The following is a 24,259-nucleotide window of genomic DNA, read 5'->3' as shown; positions in this document are numbered from 1 at the left end:
AATTTTTGCACCAGGAGTGGCATAAAGTTATTCAAAAGCAGTAAGTAAGACTGGTGGAGAGGAACATGCCAAAAAACATTAATGTAATTAAAAGCCAGGGTTATTCCACCAAATATTGATTTCTGAACTCTTAAGACTTTATAAATATGAATTTGTTTTCTTTGCATTATTTGAGGTCCTTATTATTTGCACCTTTTTGTTATTTCAGCCATTTCTCATTTTCTGCAAATAAATGCTCTAAATTATTTTTCTTTTTGGAATTTGGGAGAAATGTTGTCTGTATTATATAGAATAAAACAACAAGTCATTTTACTCAAGCATATACCTATAAATAGCAAAATCAGATAAACTAGTTCGGAAACTGAAGTGGTCTCTTAACTTTTTTCCAGAGTTGTATGATGCATATTTTTGATGACCCCTCATTTGACCAGAAGGAAAAATGTATTTATAATTTTAGGTAAATTGTATATACACAAAACTAAATTTGCTAAAATGACATTTATTCCAAACTTTTGTTTATTTAGGTTTTAATAATTTATTTATATACACTTACTGATTAATTTACGACAAACTGAAAATAAATAAATGTCATAAATCTTTTGATATTTTGAAGCTTTTAGATTTTATTTGAATCCCACTTTTTTGTTTGTTTTGTTTGTTTAGGTTTGATATTTGTTTATGTTTTTGTTTTGATGTGTTTGTGATGTTGGTTATATATGCTGTGTACAATGAAACAATGAAAACATTGGATGAGAAAGTGTGTTCAAACTTTTGAATGTTACTCTTCCTTTTCCTCTGTCGTAGAAAGAATAGGTATTCTAAGGTGGCAATAACTTGGCAATTAGCAGGGCACAAAAAATTGCATTTATTGCAAATTGAAAATGTAATGATGGTCCAGGGGGCCTTTAACAAATGAGGATTTCTCATTTAACCAGATAATTCAAAGTCGAAAGTTAAGTAGTTTTGTCCCTCAGCTCTGTTTCTATAGAAGAGGTTAAGTTTTATGATACAGTTATCTTGTCAACTGAAACAAAAACATTTTTAACCAAAAGCAGTGCTTCTTACATTTTCTTGGAGATAAGTGACACTCCTTCTGGAAATGGTGAATATGATGGTTCTTGATTCAGTGGTGTCTGAGTGACTGAAGTGCAGATGTTTAGCTTAGGCTTGTGTCCTTTTCCTTTACGCACTGGAATTCCTCCTAATTTCTTAAACGCTTAACAAATGTTATTATGCAATGTAAAGGGAAAAACATGTAGATTTATTCCTATCTTTCTTAATAACTTAATAAATTAATTTCTTAATATCAGGACAAGTGGTTACAGCTGACTAATACTTAAACACCCCCTACTATCAGAGAGCCTGCTTCACATAATGAGGCTGCGGAAAGGACTGCTTACCTCAAGCAGGGAAACTCAGCACAATGTACTGTACTGAAGAAGTGAGTAGTCATCAGTCTTAGAATATGAAGTTATTAATCAGATAACAGATTCATTACCAAGAACTGGTTTGTCTTTTTCTGAAGCTAGAGTCAGCTGCTTATTGGATTTTTCTCAGCAGTGAGCCAGCACTTTTGTTTTGAGTGTAATTGCTCTGTATTTTAAGGTGGAATGTAAATTATAGCCACTATTACTGTGAATAGTTAAGTGACTAAACGATGAACCAATCTTAAACCGATCTTAAAGTTAAAGATGAGACAGCCGTTTTAAGGATTAGTGTATTATTTTGAGTTTGTAAATTTGCTGGTTCATGGTCATCCTTAGGTAAAGCCAGATAGGTGATCCTTAAATATTTTAGATAGATTTTAAACCTCTATAAAAAAAAACTTTATGATTACTTATGCTGTCTTCAGTTCCTGTCAGGAATGTTGTATTCATGAGGTGTGTGCATACAAACAACACCCAAACCCATAATTATGAGATAAGCCTCGACTGTTCAAGATAGTCAATAAAAAATGTCAATAAAAAAGGCAGAATTACACATTCAATTGGTTAATGAGTAATTTAGCAAAACATAAACACTGTAATCTATTTTAATAGTTTAGTCTAATCCACCCTTGAAAAACAATATAGTTCTGATACGTAAAACAAACCAAAAAAAAGTGAAAAAAAAAACAAGCAAAAAAAGAAGTCATCATATTTACAAGCTTTAAATTCATGAAAGTTCATGAACTACTCTAAGCAGCAACCTGGCACTGAATAAAGCTGTGTTTAGAGAAAAAGCATGAAGAATTCTTCAAAAGAACACCTCTACAACTGTTAAACATGAGGGTGGATCAATCATACTTCGGATTTGTGGTGCAGCCAGTGGTATGGGCATGCTTTCACTGGTAAAAGGAAGAAAGTATTCAATGAAATACCAGGAGATTTTGGACCAAAATGTAACCCCAATTCCAAAAATTTAAATTTGGGTTCATCCGATCACAGAGCAGTTTTTGCTTCTGCTTTAAATGAGCTTTGGCCCAGAGAGAACAGTTGTTTTTCAAGTTGGTATTAATATATGGTTTCCTCTTTGAATGTTACATATTTTACTTGCATTGGTGGATTGTACAGTGAACTGTGTTTACAGACAGTGATGTCTGGAAGTGTTCCTGAGCCCATGGAGTGATTTCCAGTACAGAATCCTGTTTTAATTGCAGTGCCACCTGAGGGCCCGTAGATCACCAGCATTAGCATCCAATATTGACCATCGTCCTTGTCTCTTGCACACAGTGATTTCTTCAGGTTCTCTGAATCTGACATGTTGATCTGTTGATGACATGGACTGTAGATGGTTTGATATCCAAAGATTTTACAATTTTACTTTGAGCAATATTTTAGATGCAATTTCTCACAGATCTCTGCTCATCTTTGCTTCTGAAAGACTTAGTCTCTATAAAATGCTATTTTTATACTTGAAAATGTGAGGTAGTTGCAAATTGCAGTTATTTATTATTAGTTTGACATACCTTTTCAGTCTTTAGTTTTTCCAGTTTTAAATATTGTAGATGCAAGATCTAAATGAGGTAATGTTTTTTTTATAGAATGCTAAAATGTCTTACTTTCAACATGTGGTAAGTGTTTCATGCTCTACTGTGAATAAAATGTGGGTCAATAAAATTTGAAAATAAAACTGAAAATGTGTTTTCTTTTTAACTTTACAATTTCCACAGCGTGCCAACTTTGTTTGGAATTGGGGTGGAAATTATTAAAATAGAAATAATCTGTCAAAGATTGAGTAAAATTGTTAAACATTAGGGAAGTAAATTGAGTAATACTAATCAATTAGTCAATCAATTAATAAACCAATTCATTATTTATTAATGACCACACAACAAGTTGGTGGAATTTACTTACAGGACAGCATAACATAACATGCTCACATCTTAATCAGAACAGCAAAAACACAGGCAATGGAAATACATACAAAAAACATAGTTAGTAACATGGTTTAGTAAAGGTAAAGCAGTTGAGAGAATTATTATTTTTTAATCTGACTGATTTAGTTGGCAGTAACTTATAGCCTCTTCTGAAGGCATCAGTGTGAACTGCAGATGAAATGCAGGGTGAGAGGGTGTGCCTTGTGATTTTCGATGATTTATCTATTACACTTTCTAGTTTTTTGCATGAATGAGTCTCCAAATTTCCATACCACACAATTATAGTTGAGGTGACTATGCTTTGAATAATAATACTAAGACTAGATTTAATCAAAGACTGCCATCTGCTGGCTGTTTTAACAAGCTTTTTTCTCTGAAATCAAACAACATTGACAACACACACACAGAGACACACAGAGAGTCGTCAGTAGTAATAAAACGTTTATTGCTCAACACGTCTTTGTACAAACCTCTCACAAAGTTCTTCTATAAGAAGAAAACGACACAACAATGTTAAAAAAAAAACAAAAGGCAAGGGATACTCCTGAAAGAAAATCTCTGAGTGACTGTTCTGGGCCCAGTTTCCCAGAAGCACCTTAGTCATAAGTTCGTCTTACCTGCTAAAGAGAGAGAGAGTGTGTGTGTGTGTGTGTGTGTGTTCAGTGTGCTAACATGCTTCTGGGAAAGCCAGCTCTGATCAACAGGTCTACCACATGATAATGCTCCTGAGGTAGTAATCAACTGGGAGACAGTAAATGTGAGGATTCCCGAGCAGTCTCTTAAGACAACCTGGTTAATATGTGGACAGCAAAGATTCCATCAGGCCCAGATTCACTGATCAACAAGACATCGTGTCCCACTGACTTGATAGCCACATTTTTTAAAGTGATATGTAGTAATACTCATTTGTGAAAAAAGAAAGTTGACAATAACCATTTATTCAAAAGATTTTCAGAAATTAGATTTCTACAGCTCAAGAGAGGGTTTATCATTTTAGATAAGAAAGATGCAGAGAATACTTGACCGCTGACCCCATTTACACCCGGTCACTTCATGTGACCAGTATCTGGATTGTATCCTAATAAGATTTTAGCCACACGTATTTAGACCCCGTTTACTCCGGGTCATTTAATCTGTTTCACCCCTACATGATTGTCTTATGCTTGCTGTCCTTGAGGCCTGTACTGTAAAACCACATGAGCACACATTCATGAAGATCCCATGAGAATAGTATTTACATCAAAATGTGTGATGATGAGGTGAAAATGTTCAGTATTTTGTGGCAAGATATTCCAAAATATTCCATACTACAATGCTGGCCTACAGTTTACCGTAATTCTAACTAGGACTGCAATAACTACCAATATACAGTTCATGCCTTCACATTTTATCCGTGTGAAAACTATAAATACAAATCTGAGGTTCTGTTGGTAAATCAAGGTTTTATGTTAGTTATTATTAACTTATAATTATTATTATTATAATTTTCCAACATTCGGCAGTTGAAAGAACATCATCCCTGGAGTAAAGGTGGGGTTAAAGGAATTGTTCTAGAAAATATCAAATGAACATGATGAATTAGTAAACCTGGATGTTTATAAACTGTCAAGATTAGAGGTGCTATGCTAACTTTGCTAACAAACACTGGACTTCCATTTTTTTGGACCTACTCTGGAATTTTTACGGCACACTTTAAAATCCTTTCATTTTCCCAAAAATCTACAGTGTGCCTTACGTATAAACACCATCAGTCAGGTTGTAAAGAGCAGTACAGCCACTTTGCTGAAGTACAGCGGTATACAGGAGTTTCAGTAAAGTTTTTCTCCAGCACTTAGCAATATTAGCACTAGCCGCTAAACGCAGTGCTAGAAGTGAGTATATCAGACTAGTTTGCATGTTTACCATGTTAAAACAAGCTACATGGGACAAACCGCTAGCCGACCGCGCCCCTGGCTTACAGGAACACTCAGGGTTCCTCAGTGTAGTGCTGTCGGGTAGCATTTACTAGCGCTAAGCGCTAACCACGATTAGCACTGCTGCTAACCGCACTCAAATATTGGAAATCTAAGATCATTGTACATAAACGAAAGCACTTTACTGACCAAATAAACAGTTTTCAGGAGCGAAAATGTGTAGATTAACATCCAGCGCTCATTTGGCTTTGAAAGAAAATGTTTTTTTTTTAAATAAGAATTACAGTTTTTGTTTACCTAGGCGCGCCCCCCTACAGCGAGAACTGCTGAATTAGGTAACATGGTGACACCCTTGTTTTTTACTAGTGCGCTTAAAATGTGCCTTACAATACAGTGCACCTTATAGTCCCAAAAATATGGTACTTGAGTCTATCTAAACAACAGTTCCCACATAAATCATTAAAAGGTTTATAAATGAATTAAGATTTTATTTTATTAATGAATATATGCAATGCGGTGTTTAATTAAACTTAAAGTGTCATGTAGGAAATTTCAACTGGAACTCACTCACAAGTGAGATTTAGTACTCAGCTATGAACTCAAAATGGCTGGCCTACATATCACCATTAATAAAAGCAGTACTGTTATTACAGTACAGTTTATTAGCTTAACTTCTGTCTGTGGACATGTTTCAGAGGTATTTTGGTGCACAAAAAGCAGTATCGCTAACTATGCTAACCTAAAGCAATGCTAACAGTGATAATCTGGGACATATATTGGTTGGCTATATTGGTTGGATTTGCCCTAAAACATTAGTAAAAGATTGTCAAACTCCAAAGTCTTTAGCTAACTGAATTTTGAGGTAAATTGAATGCAGCATAAATCCAGTGTTTCTTAGCTTAGCATCTACTACTGTAATATATATATATATATATATATATATATATTAGACATGACTGATTGGGATATGTCAGACATCATGTTCTTTTGATTTTTTTAGCTGAACTTGTCCTTTAAGGTTACCCAACTGGTTATTTTCCCAAAAGACTAATAGTTAATAAAAAAGTTCAACTAATAATGGGATGTTTTCTTCTGACCAACGAATGCACAAGTGCACAGTTCTGATTACTGATAACAGTAATCACAGTGCTGTTTATACTACTGAGTCTACTAAGCATCAGCAGCAGCATGATGTCTGTTCAGGTATAATTTTTAAAAAGCTAAAAGGGAAAAAAAGTCCATTGACAGTGCGATATCATTTGTATCACAAGCATCGGTGCTTCTTACGAACACACAACTAGACTCACTCAAGCCATTAATTCAACGATGCTGAAGCTCACTTTACAACAGGCCCATTAAATAACAGTACATGCAAATATTCAGCTCCTACTCTAGTTACATTACAGCCCTTTACAAAATGCCTTTCCCTGTTCTGGTGTTAATTCTTAACCAACACCTTTTCTGAGGTTTGCTTTTTCAGTAAGAGTGAGGATGTAGAAACTATTCCTATAGTGCTTTCTTACATCCAGAAACATTTCCTAAAATATATGTTACAATTTATTACAATGGCACAATTTACAAAACCAACATGGTGGTAAAACCTTACTGCTGCATACAGAATTATCAATAGCCAGTAGAATTTCTTTTTTCTTTTCTTTCCTCAATACAAATTCCAAATGACCCTGACAAGCGTATAGTAGATATTTCAGTGTATAAAATGAATCAAACATTTATCTATTTTATATCTCCCCGTGCTGTATAAAGCACACTATGGCACCTCCCAAACAGACTACAGAAAACTGCAAGGGTCTTTAAGCCAGTGATGGCAGTTCCAGCCTTAATAAGGCCAAAATTATCTAATCATTGCTCAGTCAAACTTCTGTGACCTTATTTAAGGGTCCTGAAAATGCTTTTAAAGGCTACGTCTGAAAACACATTTAAAATTAATTTAAAAAAAAAAAATCTATTTTGAAATATTGACATGGTTGCTATGATACATTTTCATCTGAGAGAAATACATGGTCTTGGGAATACCTGAACATCTATGTGCTTCAGACCCCTTCAGCTTCTCCATCATTCAGCAGCACTGAGTGAAAACCTAGACTGTGTCCAAAACTACTGTGTGCCCCATTCACCCTGTCTGCACTACTTCTGTCCTTTTCTCTTTCCTATTGCCATATATATTAAACTGTCGTCACTATAGTCTTACGTTGCACTACAATCACACTTTTATCACCAAGCCCAAACTACAGCTCTGGAAAAAATAAGAGTAAAAACAAGACTTAAAAATGATGAGTTTCTTTGATTTTATCAAATTAAAAACCTCTGGACCACAATCCATCAAACCAAGCTGAACTGCTTAAATCTTTGCACCTGGAGTGTCATAAAGTTATCCAAAAGCAGTGTGTAAGACTGGTGGAGGAGAACATGCCAAGATGCATGAAAACTGTGATTAAAAAACCAGAGTTATTCCACTAAATATTGATTTCTGAACTCTGAAAATGTATGAATATGAACTTATTTTCTTTTCATTATTTGAGCTCTGAATATTTTTTTTGTTATTTCGGACATTTTGTATTTTCTGAAAATAAATGTTAAAAATGACAATATTTGTATTTGAAATTTGGGAGAAATTTTGTCCGTAGTTTATAGAATAAAACAAGCATGTTCACTTTCTCAAAAATCTACCTATAAGTAGCAAAATCAGAGAAACTGGAGTGATCTCTGTATTTTTTCCAGATCTGTATATAGAGCATTATTACAGGGACCAGAATCAAACGCTACGCGTGTGAGCTCACCTGAACATCAGTCTTCCTTACATAAGCTGAAATCTAATCTTCAAACTAAATAACAAATACGGATTATGGATATTACACTACTACAAAATGGCTGAATCCCAAAAAAAGTGCACTATATAGTGAACAGGGCACAGTTTCAGACACAGATCTAGGGGGGCTTTTGCTGTCTTCTAAAAGAGGTTTACTGACTCTCTGTCCTGAATGGCCAAAGACATAGCGCTATGCACTAAACCTGGCAATGAACAGGTCAGTTAAAGTAGGTTTGAGTGTTTAACTGACCTCCAGAATCAGGAGTGACTGCTAGGGATGCACAAAACAGGAAACGTTTGTAATAACTCCACTGTTTTTCTATCCCTTCCAATTAAATAGAATTAACTACACTTTCTGATATGAAAAGTTGGTCAGTGTTTTTTTTAAGGGATGACAATACTGTTGCACATACTGTACATAAACTAAATTTCCATCCCTGCTCCAATGACAAGGAATTTACAGTTTACTGTTGTCTATATACTGTCAGACTGTACTTAATCACAGCACCATGGCGATTTTAAGCAATTACCTGTCGTTACTGATATAAACCCAATAGCATTGTGCATCCCTAGTAAACACCCCTGCTTTGAAGAAAATGACAGATTACCACACTTTCTTGGTAGCGCTAAACACTCTCCAGGCGTCTTCCCATAGTATTCTGCAGCAACAGACTAACTAAGAGGAATGCTCCGCTCTGCTCCGACGGCTCTGGTGGGACTTGGCACAAGTAGAGGTGTGGCGGTTGAAGCTGTCCCTCCACATGAAACGTTTGGAACAGAGGTTGCACTCGTACGGCTTGATGCCTGTGTGGATCTTCATGTGGCCCACCAGATGGTGCTTCATCTTGAAGCTCTTGCCGCAGACAGCGCAGCCGAAAGGGCGCAGGCCTAAGTGCATGCTCATGTGCCGATCTCTCTGGCTCTTGTGGGTGAAGCTCTTGCCACACTGACATGGGTAGAGCTTGTACACCACAGATGCGAACCCTGAGTGGGTGGTCTGCTCTTTCGTGTCTTCGCCGCCCTGGGAGCTATCTTCCTCGCCTTTAACTGTACCTGTGCTTGCGTCCGGCTGCAGCTCATCTTTCGACAGAGCGGGAGAGCCTTCGTCACCGTCCTGTGAGAATCCTGCGATGGAGGTGCCGTAGAAATCCAGAGGGTCTTCATAGTGGCAGTCTCCGTCCATGTTGTCCTCGAAGCGGGATGCCAGCTTCTCCTCTAAACTGTCGTCCATGGCCTCTGCTGGGTGGCTGGTCTGATCTGTGTCAGAGGGAGGATGCGAGTCAGTGCCGAAAAGGCCGCTGCAATCTTCCCGACTTTGCCTCTCAGACTTTACATGCACCCTCTTTCTGTGACCCATGATGCTGGGCGGGACATAAGCAGACCTAGACCTTTGAACATCAGCAGTGTCTGGCTCCCCACTTTCACTGCTCGATCTTTCGTGAGGAGAACAACTTGTGCTCTGAGAGGTGCCTGTACCTGCTGCAGGGATAGAGACCCCATCCTCCAGAAGATCTTCTATTCCCAGTTCTTCTTTGTGGGCATCTGTTTCACCTCCTCCCTCGAAATCTCCATCCTCGTCGTTATCTAAGCAATAGCTATCATCTCTAGGTGATGAGCCCGGTTCAAAACTCCCACCCCCTCCTTTATTCCCCACTTCCAGCAATTCAGTGCACTTGTCCACCACGTGCCACATTTGCAGAAAGCTAGCAGCAGTCAGGAAGGCCACCACCTCACCGGACGGCACAGAGAGAGCACCTGTGTAACAGGAAAGGAGAAGCCTCTCAAACACACATGGATGCATGACATCAGGCAGAACCACTCTGGCACTGTTCTTTAGTAGCACTTGGTCACAGAAATAAGGGGAACTGGCTGCCAGCACAGCCCGGTGGGCCCGGAACTGGTGTCCACCTAAAGACACAATGAGGTCACACAACTGCCCCCTCTGACGCTGCTGGTTGAGCTTCTTAAGAAGGGAGCAGGAGAAGTCTGGGAACTCAACATGGAAGGAGTTGGCCTCGTTCTCCATGTTCTACCAGATTCAGGTTCAAGAGGTTCTGCAAGAAAAATGAAAGAAAAGCTTCAGGTTTATACAAAAAGAAATGCAAATGAAGAAATGCAAATGAACAGAAGCAGAAAAATCTTTCATACCTTCAAAACATGCAAAACTGCGCCTCCATTAGCTATAATGATTCAACTATAGAAATTATGAAATTGAAGCCACTGAACTCAGCATGCAAAGAGTTTGCCTCCATTTTCTCCATGTTTTAGAAGGATTCAGAGATACTGCAAGAAACAGAAGAAATAAACAGTTTTAGATTAATACTCATCAAAACAGAATGCAGCTGTTGCTGATCACTTAACAAGGGCAGCTGTGGCTAAAACCTGCTTCTTTTTGTGCTCTATTGTGGGATATGATGGGAAATGAGTAGGCCTGTCATGATAAGTTTTTTTTGTGGACTATATATATATATATATATATATATGTATATATATACATATATATATATACATATATATATATATATGTATATATATATGTATATATATATATATATACATGCAGAAATTATTGTGACAAAGGATATAAATGTAATTTTAAAACAATTAAATGCCATTGGCATAATAATAACAGTATAGTGTAACAATGCTATTTAAAGCATTTTAAAGTAAGACTGCAACTAATGATTATTTTGGTAGTCAATTAATCTGATGATTATTTTTTCAATTAGTCGATTAGTCAATGATTATTTCTGCCAAAGAAATAATAAAGAAATAACACTGTATTATTATTCCCAGAAGGGATTAGTAACAGTTTACACACTAATACACACACTTACATTCAATATAATATATCAAATAATGTATATAGTATAATATAGTATAATTAGCTAGTAATTAGTGACCCAGTGTTAGCAGAACAGTGAGTAATTGTCTTTAGGGGAGACCGAGTGTCAGACACTTCTATTTTATAATATAAATCTAGTTTATAAAAGGCGGAATGTGCTGTTGGTATAAGTTAAACACTGGTGTGTAAACTGTAGTTATAGATAGGTTAGTTGAGAGAACACTGTAAGCCCTGCAGTCTGTGCTCTCCGTTATCTCCTGCTCTTCACACACAGATGCTATAGCTAGCAGCTAGCTGCCCGGTGAACCCGCGGGGCGGTACAGCGTGGGCTCTCGGTACCGCGGCGGCCCTCGGGCGGTCTGCAGGGATTCACAGGGCCGGTATAACCCCCGGCTGTAGCTCCGCTCACCCCTCAGCGCTGCAGCAGCTCCTCCTCACCGCTCTCACCATTTTATATCTCAGATCTGCTGAGAATCCTCCACCGCTTCCCTTCCGACTTCCACCGGATTTCGCACCTTGCACGTCATCACGTCGACGGGCATGGCGCACAAGAAATGTAAACAAACACGCCCCCTTCCCCAGGTTGCCAGATACTCTATCATTACACCAGCATTGGCCAATTCATTGTCCACATCAAGTGGCCACATCATCATGATACACTGGAACATTTTTTGAGGGCCAAACCAACAGACTGACCTCAGTTTGCGTCAATACTAATTGTATCTCAATATAATTTTTTAAAAAAGATGTTGCTAATAATCATATAATACAGATACATAGATACATCTTAGCTGGCACACATGTCAATGTACAAGACACTATGCCTAATAATAAAATGTATTTTAAAGTTATTTTGTGTGCATTTAGACATGTAAATTTAATTTCCTAGGGACAGAAATGGCACTCATTCGGTGGAATGGCCCATTGATATATGGAGACGAATATTCTATCGTAATTCAGCACAACACAGTACCTGAAATATCCTGAATATTTTACTGACCGAAAAAAACAGCAATGTATAATTATCATCTATTTACACTTTTTCTAAAAGCGACTTAAGCTTTAGTTATAATTAAAAAACGGCTTATTACTCCTTAATATTAATAATTGTAATATTTTAATAATGCTTTATTGTACCATGAGAAATGCATTATATTAAATCAGACTATAATATTAGCTAAACTTTGTATACATAAGAAAAAAAAATATTTGACTTTAAGACGCACTGATCTGTGCAACTATAAATACATCAAAAAAATGTAACAGCTGTTTTTTCTTACTGTGGAGAAAAAATAAATGAAAATTGTATTTATTTATTGTTTAATATGCGATATCGTAAATTGGGTAATTGGTGTTTTTAGAAGCTAAATATTCATATCGGTGTTTTTTATATGTTGTTTATTTTTAAACGGTGCAAAAGATGCAGTATAAAATCACCCTGACAACAGAAATTTTGTTGACTTGGATCCTCGCCTTCAACCCGCAACTCAGCGCTGAACCTGCTCTCAGATAAACCCTTCACTTTTACTCATTTATCTCTGGTAATATCTCTTTATCTACTCTTTATTAACTGTTTATCTACTGTTTATGAACTGTTTCTCTAGTGTTTATTATCGTTAACTTTTTATCTAGTGTTTATTAGCATTAACTGTTTACCTAGTGCTTATTATCGTTAATTGTTTATCTATTGTTTATTAACTGTTTATCTGTTGTTTATTAACTGTGTATCTATTATTTATTAACTGTTTATCTATTATTTATTAACTGTTTATCTATTGTTTATTAACTGTTTCTCTAGAGTTTATTATCGTTAACCTTTTATCTAGTGTGTATTAGCATTAACTGTTTACCTAGTGCTTATTATCGTTAACTGTTTATCCATTGTTTATTAACTGTTTAACTATTGTTTATTGACTGTGTATCTATTATTTATCAACTGTTTATCTATTATTTATTAACTGTTTATCTATTGTTTAACAGTTTATCTGTTGTTTATTAACTGTTTAACTATTGTTTATTAACTGTTTATCTAGTGTTTATTCACTGTTTATCTACTGTTTATTGTGTTTAAGTATCATTGATTGTGTTTTTATTCTAGGAGAGGAGGAAAGTACTCCGTAGAGGTGATGTTCACTCGGAGTAAAAGACGCCGGGAAACGTCCAGTGAGTTCTGAGATATTTATTATCTTATATATTTCATATCAGATCTAATCTAATTGAAATTTATTTTACTATTTATTACACAGATAATGATACACGGTACAACAAGTAATAAACTTTAATGACATTTTATTTATAAGAATGAAGATTTTCTGTGATTATAAATATGAATATGTAGTTAACAATGGAGCAGACTGTGTATTATTACACACACACACACACACACACACATACACACAGTGAAAACACTGCCTCCAAAAAGACACATATATTATTATACATCAGTGGCTACACTGCTTAACAGGAAGGCAAAGGTCATGACTACACAGTGATACAATGATTAAAGAACATCTACATATTGAATTTCTCTCTTTCCTGCAGATCGCCGTTAAGCGAATTCCCATTGAAACAGTGAAGCGCACTGCTCAGGTGAGCTTAAACACAGACACACTCAATCTAACACAAACTGAGCATTAACAGATTCATCATAAGCTACAGTCTCACCCACAAGGTGGAGCTGCAGGGTAGAGGTCAGTCTCTGTTTCTGATGGTCTCTAGAGGAGTAGTGGGTAATGCTGTGTTCTCTTTTATGTTTTGTATTAATGGAAAACTGAAGAACCTTCCTCTGGAAGTGGTTCTCATGCAGATGGTGGGCCGAGACCAGTCCGTTCCTGAGGAAACCTCCAGCTTTTCAGTGGAGCTGCTGGACTGGTCGGAGCAGCAGCAAAAGCTGGTGCTGGTAATGGAGCGTCCATTACCCTGCTCCGACCTCTTCGACTACATCGAGGAGAGGGGATGCCTGCAGGAGCAGGAAGCAAAGGTGAGAAATAATAAACAAAACTGCAGCTGAAGTTGGAGATCATTTAAGATACATGTACATACTTCTATCCTCACCACTGGTGTAGCTGATTGACCCAGACGTGTTTTAAATTCTGCAGGTACTCCTGAGGCAGCTGGTGGAGGGCATGATTCAGGTCCACACCAGAGGAGTCCTGCACCGCGACCTGAAGCCGGAAAACCTCTTGGTTCAGACGGGCGCTGAGGGACCACTCCTGCGCCTCATGGACTTCGGCTGTGGCTGCCTTATAGGAGAAGACTCCTACACTGAATTTGATGGTATGGATTTGAAGACGTTTTGTAGAAGCTGGCAGAACTGTGGAGAAGCTTTATCTTCTTTGTAGATTCTATCATTACTGAATTCATACAGAATCTGTTCAGAAATGTTCCCTCATGCTCATTTACTGTCTCTGTTTTATTTTAAAGGAACAACTCAGTACATTCCCCCTGAGTTTTTTACCCAGGGGTCCTACCAGGCTGAGCCCACCACAGTTTGGCAGATCGGTGTCATTCTTTACAACATGCTGTGTGGAAAGTGCCCTTTCACCGACTCCAAACAGATCATCGGGAAGACGCTCTACACGCCTCCCCGCCTGTCCTTCCGTGAGTGTTCACCATTAATGAGCATTTTAGAGAAGTTATATGTCTCTCTCTCTCTCTCTTTCTCTCTCTCTCTCTCTATGTCTCTATCTGTCTCTTTATCTCTTTCTATGTCTCTCTCTCTCTCTCTCTCTCTCTCTCTCTCTCGCACACACACTGTAAAGTGTCTCTTTGTGTTTCTGCAGAGTGTAAGAAATTGCTAAGGAGACTGTTGTCGAAGTGCCCACAGCGAAGACCCTCGCTCCGTCATCTCCTACAGAATCCCTGGCTAAGTTTACCTGATAACACACACACATAGACACATACATTAGTCCACATGCACACATAAACACCCTTACTTTACCACAGGGTGTTTTCATAAGATTGTAAAAATGTATTTTGATTAACATTTAAATTTATTACCAACTTTAAAACAGGTACAATCTTTTGATTGTGATCATCTTTTTACACAATGTTGTTATCTCTTATATCTTTCTCTTTGTGCTTAATAACATTATTATATTTTATGGAAATACATACATCTTTCTATTGTTTATATTTACAATTTTATTTTTTGACTATATCCTTTCAGATATTTCTTTATATATTTATTTATTGTTAATATTCATATTGTATGAACTTTTTTAACTTTTAGGTCTTTAATGATATATATTATTATTTTTTGGTTGGATTTAACTTTCCTATTTAATTCAATGTTTTAATCCTGATAATCTGTGCTATTAATCTTTTACATTTTTATTAGTTTACATTAATTGTTGTTTGTGTTTATCTTTGCATTTGATCAAATTGTATTTGAATTAATCTGTTTTGTGCTTTTTCCTCCTTTAGGTTTTTGAAGTTTTACAGCTTTTACAGAGTTCTCTTTTTCGGCTTTTTTTCTTTTTGTTTTTTGATCTGGTGTCGACCTGAGGATGACAGGTTTCTCTTTTGAGCCTTGCTTCCTCTCAAGGTTTCTTCCTCTCTTTCTGAGGGAGTTTTTCCTTGCCACTGTTGCTTAAAAGAGGCTTGGACACATTTTTTTTATTTAAAATGGCTTTTAAATTGCTTTTTAAATGCCTTGTGAATAAATATTTTTTTTGATTGATTTGTAAATAAATTGACTTTTTGAATTGCTTTGTAAATTAATTTAATTTTTAATTTGATTTGTTAATAACCCTGTAAATAAATAGTTGTTTCTAATCTTATGGCTGTTGTCTGTGTTTTTATTTCTCACACCATCACTGGGTATATTGTAAAAGTGCTTATACACACAATTATCTAGTTATTATTAAACTACTAGAGGTGGAGTTGAGGGTCAAATCCAGGACACATTGATTTTCTCTAAGGTAAATCTTGTAATAGGAATAAATTAACTTTACTGGAACATGGTTTCTTTCTAGAACTGCATTAACTGAACAGTGAAAGAATCTATCATGAATTATTAATATATTATTCATATGATGAACAGAGAGGTTATTCACTTAAATCTGCACCAGAGTTTAGCAAAATCCTATGAGTTTCATATTTCTGAATAAACTCAACCCATCTGCTGGAGGTTCCACACAGCAGTTTTCACTCCAAGTCCAGTTTATCTTGCTTCATTTCTAATTACTGAATAATAAAGCTTATGGTGTGCTAAAAGTAACGGAGTTTAAGAGAAGACTCAGCAATAATTTTAATAGATAAAATGTTGAAAATGGATTTTGTACAATTAATATTTTACAGGAAATTATCTTTTTATAGTTTTAAGAAAAGGTAAAGTCTCATCTACCTATCTGTGTAACCTGATTTAACTGTAAGTCTCATCCCAATGTCACGAACAAAAGGTGCATGAAAGGAGGGCCATTATCAGAATACTGTTCCTTTGATCCTCAAAACATGAACAAATATTAAAATGATGACTTTAGACTTTACTGAAATCATATTTTACCATATTACCCATAATCACTTTTTTTATATCCTGTCATGCATGCGTCCACTATGTCACACCAAGCAGTACATCAGGGTCAGATAATGACCACATTAATGCAAATTGTATTTTGATAAAAATAAATATATATATATTTTAAACTGTTCATGATAAGCTGATTATCTGCTTCAAATATGCATTTTGCATTAAATCTGCTGAATTGTGCCCTCTAGTGGATCAATACAACATTCCACCCAAATCAACCTGTTTTAATTACTGATTGAAGCCTCTTTTATGGACCACATTCATGTTTTCTTGGTGAACTATTAAATACTGCTTCACCAAATATTTGCATTGTAATTAGCACGCATGATGCTCCTTAGCCAATCAGATCTATACATGATACCCTCTGCAGTATGTGCAGTTTGAGTGTGAGAGAAGAAAGTGAATCAGAGAAATATTTATTTACATGGCATGCTCTTAAATGCTGAGACCAAGGAAATACAGCCCAGTTATTTTTGCATTATCAGAACTCAAAAATCTCATACTTTGGATGTCGTTTTTACATTTGATTTAAACTTTGATTCATTTTCCTTAACTTTTTTTAATCCCGTGCATTCAAAAAACTGTTTGATCTGGATGATTATTTGAATAAAAACTGGCAAAGCTATTTCTGGACTCATTTACAACACAAATACAACATCAGGGTCTCATTTGACTAAATCTTGTCCCACACTTGTAAGAGTTGTAAGATGTCATCTTGTGAGTGACCAGCATGCTCACGGAAAAGTGACTTGGATTGTGGAAGGCTAGTGAGTTCCAGGTGGATGAGACATTCCATTCCTGAAGATGTGTTGGGAATGGGCAGATCCACAGAGTGATGTGTATATTGGGAATACATAATAAAAGGTATTATCATGTTTGTTTGGCAATAATCAAGACCAGCCCTGTCTGGCTAAAAGTGTCCATGTGATCAGATGAGCAGCTCATATCCTGCAGGTCAGTGAAGTCTTGTCCCATGACTTTTGATATGCCAGTGTGGTAAGTCACTTATATTATTCCCTATTAAATGACTTCCATTTCATCTGTTAAAATAATACTTTTCACAAAGTTAAGCCAAATAGACAAAAAAAAGCATTTCCTTGGATAATTCGATTAATACCTGTGTTAAAAATAGAAGAAAAGAACATTCAGTGTTTAATCGCCAAAGTATACAATGATCAATTACAATTTGTAACACTCTCAGACACCACACAAGCATATTTCATATTTCATGATCTGCCCAAGCGAAAAGTAAAGCTCTGAAATGTCCTGGTGTTACAAATAAAATTAACCAAAGATTAAGTTCACATTTTGGCCCATCAATCTCCTCTCTAAATTCCTTGCTGAAGTGCAAAGTTGTTTAAATGTTAATTCAATGTTGAAATGCCAGCTGGGACACTTGACACTAATATGAGCTGACAATTACCAGTGGAAAGCATTGATTACAGGGGTTTAAAGCCCCTATTGTATGTATCTATATATACCCTTTCACATTTAAGAATTCAGCTTCCACACGCCATCAGACTTTACAACACACCACGCTCTATGTAAACACTAGTTTACTATATTTAGTACTTCATGCAAAACTTATATACTACTCAGTATATCTGTAATGCTTACCGTGTGCAATATCCATCTCACTACATGTACTGTGATCCACTTATCACCATTTGTGCAATATGTTTAACGTGCAATATTTTTCTCACCTTTTTATCTACTATTTATTTGATATTTATTCACTAGATGTATATATTTTTTCTTTACTATATATAATTTTTAAGTATCTTTATATATTTCCTGTAATTGTTTTTGTATACATAGGTTTTATTATTATTATTATTATTATTATTATTATTATTATTATTATTATTATTATTATTACTATTATTGTTATTATTATTATTATTATTATTATTATTATTATTATTATTATTATTATTATTATTATTATTATTATTATTATTATTATTATTTGTTTATTTTTTATTTTTTTATTTTTATTTTGTTCCTGACCTGTTTCTCTGTTCTTTCCTCTATATTGCTGTAACATTGTAAATTTCCCCATTGTGGGATTAATAAAGGATTATCTTATCTTATCTTATCTTATCTTACATAGTTTTTTTTTAATTTTGCACACACAGCTTGTCCAGGGCTACAGAGTTGGAGAGCTATGTTGAGTGCTAGAGCACCATTGGGAGATATGAGAATACCTTTAGGATACCTTTAGGATGAATGTGCTCAAGTGCTCTAACTGGCCAACATCTTATCTGTCATAGATAGGTAGAAAAGAATAAATGTAGAAAATAATAAAAATAAGGAAAGGATCATTCAATGAAAAGAGGTATGTCTACACTTTTGATTGGTCCTGTAAAGGTCTATAGCTATTGTTTGGTCTATAGACTAATTATTTGCTGTTTTTAAGTATTTGTCCTTGTTCAGTGAGAGTAGTCTAGTCTGTTTTAGAACTTGAACAAGTCTGGTTCAGATTCTGAGGTGGATATATGCCCAGGTCTGCATCACACCATCATAAAATGTAAGAGATACACTTGGTTTATCTCTTTGTCCATTAGTTCCAGTTTGGGAGATTTCTTCGGTTTGAGGTGCTTATTTCTATATGATAACGCTTACAAAACTGAATGTTATTTCCAGAGGTGGAAAGTAATGAATTACATTTACTCACGTTACTGTAATTGAGTTGATTTTATGAGTAATTTGACATTTTTAAAGTAGTTTTTAAAATAGGTCATTTTACTTTTACTCAAGTACATTTTGACACATGTAATTTACTTCGATATACTGGAAAACTCCCAATTACTAAGTAAAAAATAAATTGCTGGGAAAAAAACGATTGTCTGGATTTAAAGAAAAATGGGCGCACGGATGCTCTTGCGTGGAATAACAAGGCAATTACGTCATCATGCAATGCAAAATGTGTCCAAAACTATAAAAATACAGTTTATATACACAAATATGACCATAACCTATTAACAGTAAAGAAAACAAATGGATCATAGAAACCTATGCCACTTGTTCTTGAAAATGTTTTATGGGATGGTCTAAACAAATACTGCCTGAAAGATGCAAATTATTATGTGAAATAATATATATATATATATATATATATATATATATATATATATATATATATATATATATATATATATATATATATATATATTAATAAGAATAATGAATGTATTATTTGTTGTACTTTTTTACATCAAATACTTAAAAGTAACTATGTAACTTTTACTCGAGTAGATTTTTAGATGGGTACTTTTACTTGAGTAGAATCTTAGCAAAGTAAAGGTACTTTTACTTAATTACTTAATTCAGAGCTGTTCTTAAACAGCTCTAAATGCTGCTATCAGAATAGTATAAAATGTAACGATTTTTAAGTTCCAGCAGATGGAGCTTCAACATAGCAGATGTTATTGAACTGGCCTGGATTAGTTCTAGATGCTTATACATGGGTTATATTATTACTTAAAAAAAACAAATATTATCTTTGGATTTAAATTGTATGTTAATTTAAAATGAAAAATAAATAAACAAATCTAAAAAAAAAACTCTGAAATATAGTCCCCCATCCCCATCCTGGCCCAAGCACACACTCACTTAGCATCCTGACTGACCCCTGTCCTATCAACAAAGTACTGAAACTTAGTACTGGAGTCAACACAGTACTGGAACTTTACTCACACACTCCATACCTGCACTACTGCTTATCATTGCACTGTACTTGCACTGACACTGTTGCCATGTTTTCCTGTCACGCTGTGCTGGATGTTATTCTCCACAGATTTCTCTCCTGAAAACTGATTTCTCTTCTGTTTATTTGGGTGAGTAATGTGGTTCCATTTACTTACAGTAAGCTTAGATATTGTTTACGTAGTTAGCAGCAGCGTTAGCTGTGGATAGCAGCAGTGTTAGTTGCGGTTAGCAGCACTTAGCACTAGTAAATGCTGCCCAACAGGGCTACACTGAGGAACCCTGAGCGTTCTGGTAAGCCAGGGCACTATCAGCCAGCAGTTTATCCTACGTAGCTTGTTTTAACAGGGTAAACACGCAGAATACAGTCCGATATACTCACCTTTGAACGGAGAAAGAGCTAGCGCTGCAGTTAGTGGCTAGTGCTAATGCTGCTCCAGTCTCTGTGCTGGAGAAACTTCACTGAAAACTCTGACTTTACTTCTTTTTAATACCTGACTGGTAGAATTCATACATAAGGCACAATAACAATTTTTGTGTATTATTTTAATTGTGCCTTATAGTACATAACATATGGCATGTTAAATGTACATAGTCACAGTTTATAACTTGTAAGAATCAGCATGTTAAATCGCGTAATTACATGCTAAACATTCACAAATGCAAGAAAAATTGCACAAAATAAGGTTTAGACACATGGGACATTCCAGGATTTTGGTACATTTCAGGGGTGGTCACTTCTGAAAATTTGATTTTCAATTTGATCATTTTAGTCATATATTTATTAAATACAGGTAATAGACTATCAAAAAGTTTGATTCGTCAAGCTCAGGTATCAAAGCAGTTTTTTTTATATTAGATGCTTATATTGGTATGCAATATATTTGGTAACTTATAGTAACAGGGTTGCCAGTAACAGGGTTGCAAATCTAGGCTAAGTTGTGGTTTACCCCAGGAACAGATGCTAACTGTAAAATTTAGCTATGTATACAAGATCAAGGACAAATATATATACAGTAAAGAAAAAATATATACAGTGCCCTCCATAATTATTGGCACCCCTGGTTAAGATGTGTTCTTTAGCTTCTCATAAATTGAGTTTTGTTCAAAATAATATAGGACCACGATGGAAAAAAAAGTAAAGTCCAACCTTTAACTCAAGTAAATTTTAAGGGGGAAATAAAATCCCTGACTAAGAAATAATTATTCTTCATAAAATCACCTGTTCCACAATTATTGGCACCCCTAACAATTCTTAGGAAATAAATTTAATAAAAGTATTTCTGTCACTTCTACAGTAGTTTACGAAGTTGATCAGAGTATGTAGGAACATTTAATTAGTAATTCACAACTTCCTGTTTCCCTGGGGTATAAATATGACGTGACACAGAGGCCATTTCTCTTCAACATGGGAAAGACAAAGGAACATACCATTCAAGTGAGGCAGATGTGTGTTGACCTTCACAAGTCAGGCAATGTCTACAAGAAAATCGCTACTCGCCTACACCTGTCCATATCTACTGTCAGAGGAATTATTAAGAAGTTTAAAACAACTGGAACAGTGGTAAACAAGCCTGGACGAGGACGCAAGTTTATTTTGCCACCACGCACAGTGAGGAGGATGAAGAAATAAAAAGTTCTCCAAAGCTCACTGTTACAGAATTGCAACAAATGGTAGCTTCTTGGGGTCACAAAGTCTCCAAAACAACCATCAGGCGCTATCTACATACCAACAAGCTGTTTGGGAGGCATGCACGGAAGAAACCATTTCTCACTCACAATCATAAACGCAAACGTTTGGAGTTTGCTAAGCGGTACTATGACTTCAACTGGGACCGTGTGCTTTGGTCAGATGAAACAAAGATAGAGCTTTTTGGCAACAAATGCTCTAAGTCATACCTGTCAAGTTTTGGACTTCAAAATAAGGGATTTTTTCCGCCGCCCCAACAGCCCAAACGAGGAAAAAAAAAAAAAAAAAAAAAAAAAAAAAATATATATATATATATATATATATATATATATATATATATATATATATATATATATATATATATTTTTTATATATATATATATTTTTTTATTTAATAGATTTAAAATTGAAATTGAAGGGTGCACAAATTTACAAAAAGGACATGGATCAGATATATTCCATAAGTAAATAATAGTCCTAAGGGGCCTACACAATTAATAATCTTTCATTAATACTTCTTTCTATCGTTCAGTCCACTCCTGATCAGTTCAGTTAATTTCAGCCCTCTCCACATTTTCTCTCTCTCCAGCTCAACCATCTCTTCTACCCCTTCTAAATAATACATTACATTACATTATAATACATTACCACAATACTTGAGATTTAAACAAGTTCTAACAAACCCTAAAACTAGCCCTGAACTAATAGAGTTTGGAAATGATAGTTATTGGCTGATCAGGCACATCAGGGCAGGGCATTATATGTATATATATATGTAGATTTTTCTCAAACCCTGAATATCTATCTAGCTAATTCTTTCTCCTTGAACCGGCACCACGATTGGTTAAGAGACACACAGCGGTCAGTGCATTGTCGCCTGTGGCCTATATATTTTTTTATTTAGTATAATACGGGAAATTTACGGGAAAATACTAATACGGGAGGACGGCGGGAAAGAGGAGTAAAATACGGTAGTTTCCCGGCCAAAACGGGAGACTTGACAGGTATGCTCTAAGTGGGTGTGGCGTAACACAAGAGCTGAGTATGCAGAAAAGCACCTCATGCCCACTGTGAAATACGGCAGGGGATCAGTGATGCTGTGGGCCTGTTTCTCTTCTAAAGGCCCTGGGAACCTTGTTAGGGTGCATGGCATCATGAATGCTCTAAAATACCAGGACATTTTAAAACAAAATCTGGTGGCTTCTGCCCGAAAGCTGAAGATGGGTCGTCACTGGGTCTTTCAGCAAGATAATGACCCTAAACATGTGGCTACATCTACACAGAAATGGTTCACCGCACACAGAATCAAGCTCCTCCCATGGCCATCTCAGTCCCCAGACCTCAACCCCATTGAAAACCTGTGGGGTGAGCTGAAGAGGAGGGTGCAGAGGAGAGGACCCAGGTCGTTGGATGATTTAGAGAGAATGTGCAAAGAGGAATGGTCAAAGATCCCTCTTTCTGTATTCTCCCATCTTGTGAAACATTACAGGAGAAGATTAGGTGCTGTTTTGTTGGCAAAAGGGGGTTGTACAAAGTATTAACATCAGGGGTGCTAATAATTGTGGCACACATGATTTGATGTTAAATAATTATTTCTTAATGTGGGATTTTTTTCCTACTGAATAAATTCACTTGAGTTAAAGGTTGTATTTTACTCTTTTTTCCATCGTGGTCCTATATTATTTTGAACAAAACTCAATTTATGAGAAGCTAAAGAACACATCTTAACCAGGGGTGCCAATAATTATGGAGGGCACTGTAAGTATATAAAGTAAAATTTGACTCTACTCAATATTAGTCTTAAAATATGAGTAACAGGGTTGCGTTCACTGAGTGACACACACAACTTGGACAAACATATTTGGAAAAAAAACTTATGGTAACAGGGTTGTGCGCATGATGTGGGACCCACTTTACTAGCATAAAAACTGTAACATGCACTGTACATACAATGTAGACCAAAGAAGTTGTTTTCATAAGTAAAGGAGATGCATAAAAACAATATACAAGTGGAAGTCATTTATTTAGAGCTTAATTTAATTGTTAAATTTGTCAAAGGAGTTGGTCACCCAATGTGTGGGACAAGAGAAAACGGCCATTTTTTGAGGTGGTCCAAAGGTATTCGGTCTTTTGAATAATATCTAAGAAGCTTATTTTTCCACCATATTTTACAGTTTGTCTTATAACAAGTACATTTTTCACAAAAAATAGTCATGTAGATATTTTGCATATGTTCATTTGAAATTTAAGTGGTGGGACAGGAAATGTACCAAAATCCTGGAATGTCCCACATATGGCTTCTTGGTGGTTAGCATTTCTGCCTCCCAGCACTGGGGTCTTGGGTTCAAGTCCCTATCTCTGTGAAGTGTTCATGTTCTGCTTGTGTCT

At 35.7% G+C, this 24,259-nt stretch overlaps 2 protein-coding genes across 3 annotated transcripts; one reads left to right on the top strand and one right to left on the bottom strand.

Annotated features, from left to right (window-relative positions):
• Window positions 1-3,786: 3,786 nt before the first annotated feature.
• Window positions 3,787-11,644, bottom strand: zbtb43 (zinc finger and BTB domain containing 43). Of its 2 annotated transcripts, none has more exons than XM_007258073.4 (3): window positions 11,353-11,644; window positions 10,247-10,381; window positions 3,787-10,152 (listed from the first exon to the last, which is right to left on the bottom strand). In XM_007258073.4, exon 3 carries the CDS (start codon window positions 10,122-10,124, stop codon window positions 8,775-8,777), a length of 1,350 nt encoding a protein of 449 aa, XP_007258135.3. In that variant the 5' UTR covers window positions 10,125-10,152; window positions 10,247-10,381; window positions 11,353-11,644; the 3' UTR covers window positions 3,787-8,774. The 2 variants fall into 2 exon arrangements, with proteins under 2 accessions (XP_007258135.3, XP_022523551.2); XM_022667830.2 differs by having other exon boundaries at window positions 11,391-11,644.
• Window positions 11,645-12,313: 669 nt separating this feature from the next.
• Window positions 12,314-15,050, top strand: LOC111191810 (serine/threonine-protein kinase pim-2-like). Its single transcript, XM_022667829.2, has 7 exons — window positions 12,314-12,484; window positions 13,042-13,106; window positions 13,485-13,532; window positions 13,720-13,923; window positions 14,042-14,219; window positions 14,367-14,543; window positions 14,726-15,050. The coding sequence occupies exons 4-7, from the start codon at window positions 13,744-13,746 to the stop codon at window positions 14,836-14,838; spliced, it is 648 nt and encodes a 215-aa protein (XP_022523550.2). The 5' UTR covers window positions 12,314-12,484; window positions 13,042-13,106; window positions 13,485-13,532; window positions 13,720-13,743; the 3' UTR covers window positions 14,839-15,050.
• The last annotated feature ends 9,209 nt before the right edge of the window (window positions 15,051-24,259 follow it).

The sequence above is a fragment of the Astyanax mexicanus genome, chromosome 1 (genome assembly GCF_023375975.1).
Source record: "Astyanax mexicanus isolate ESR-SI-001 chromosome 1, AstMex3_surface, whole genome shotgun sequence".
Taxonomy (NCBI): Eukaryota; Metazoa; Chordata; class Actinopteri; order Characiformes; family Acestrorhamphidae; genus Astyanax; species Astyanax mexicanus.
This window is presented reverse-complemented; position numbering and strand designations above follow the sequence as displayed.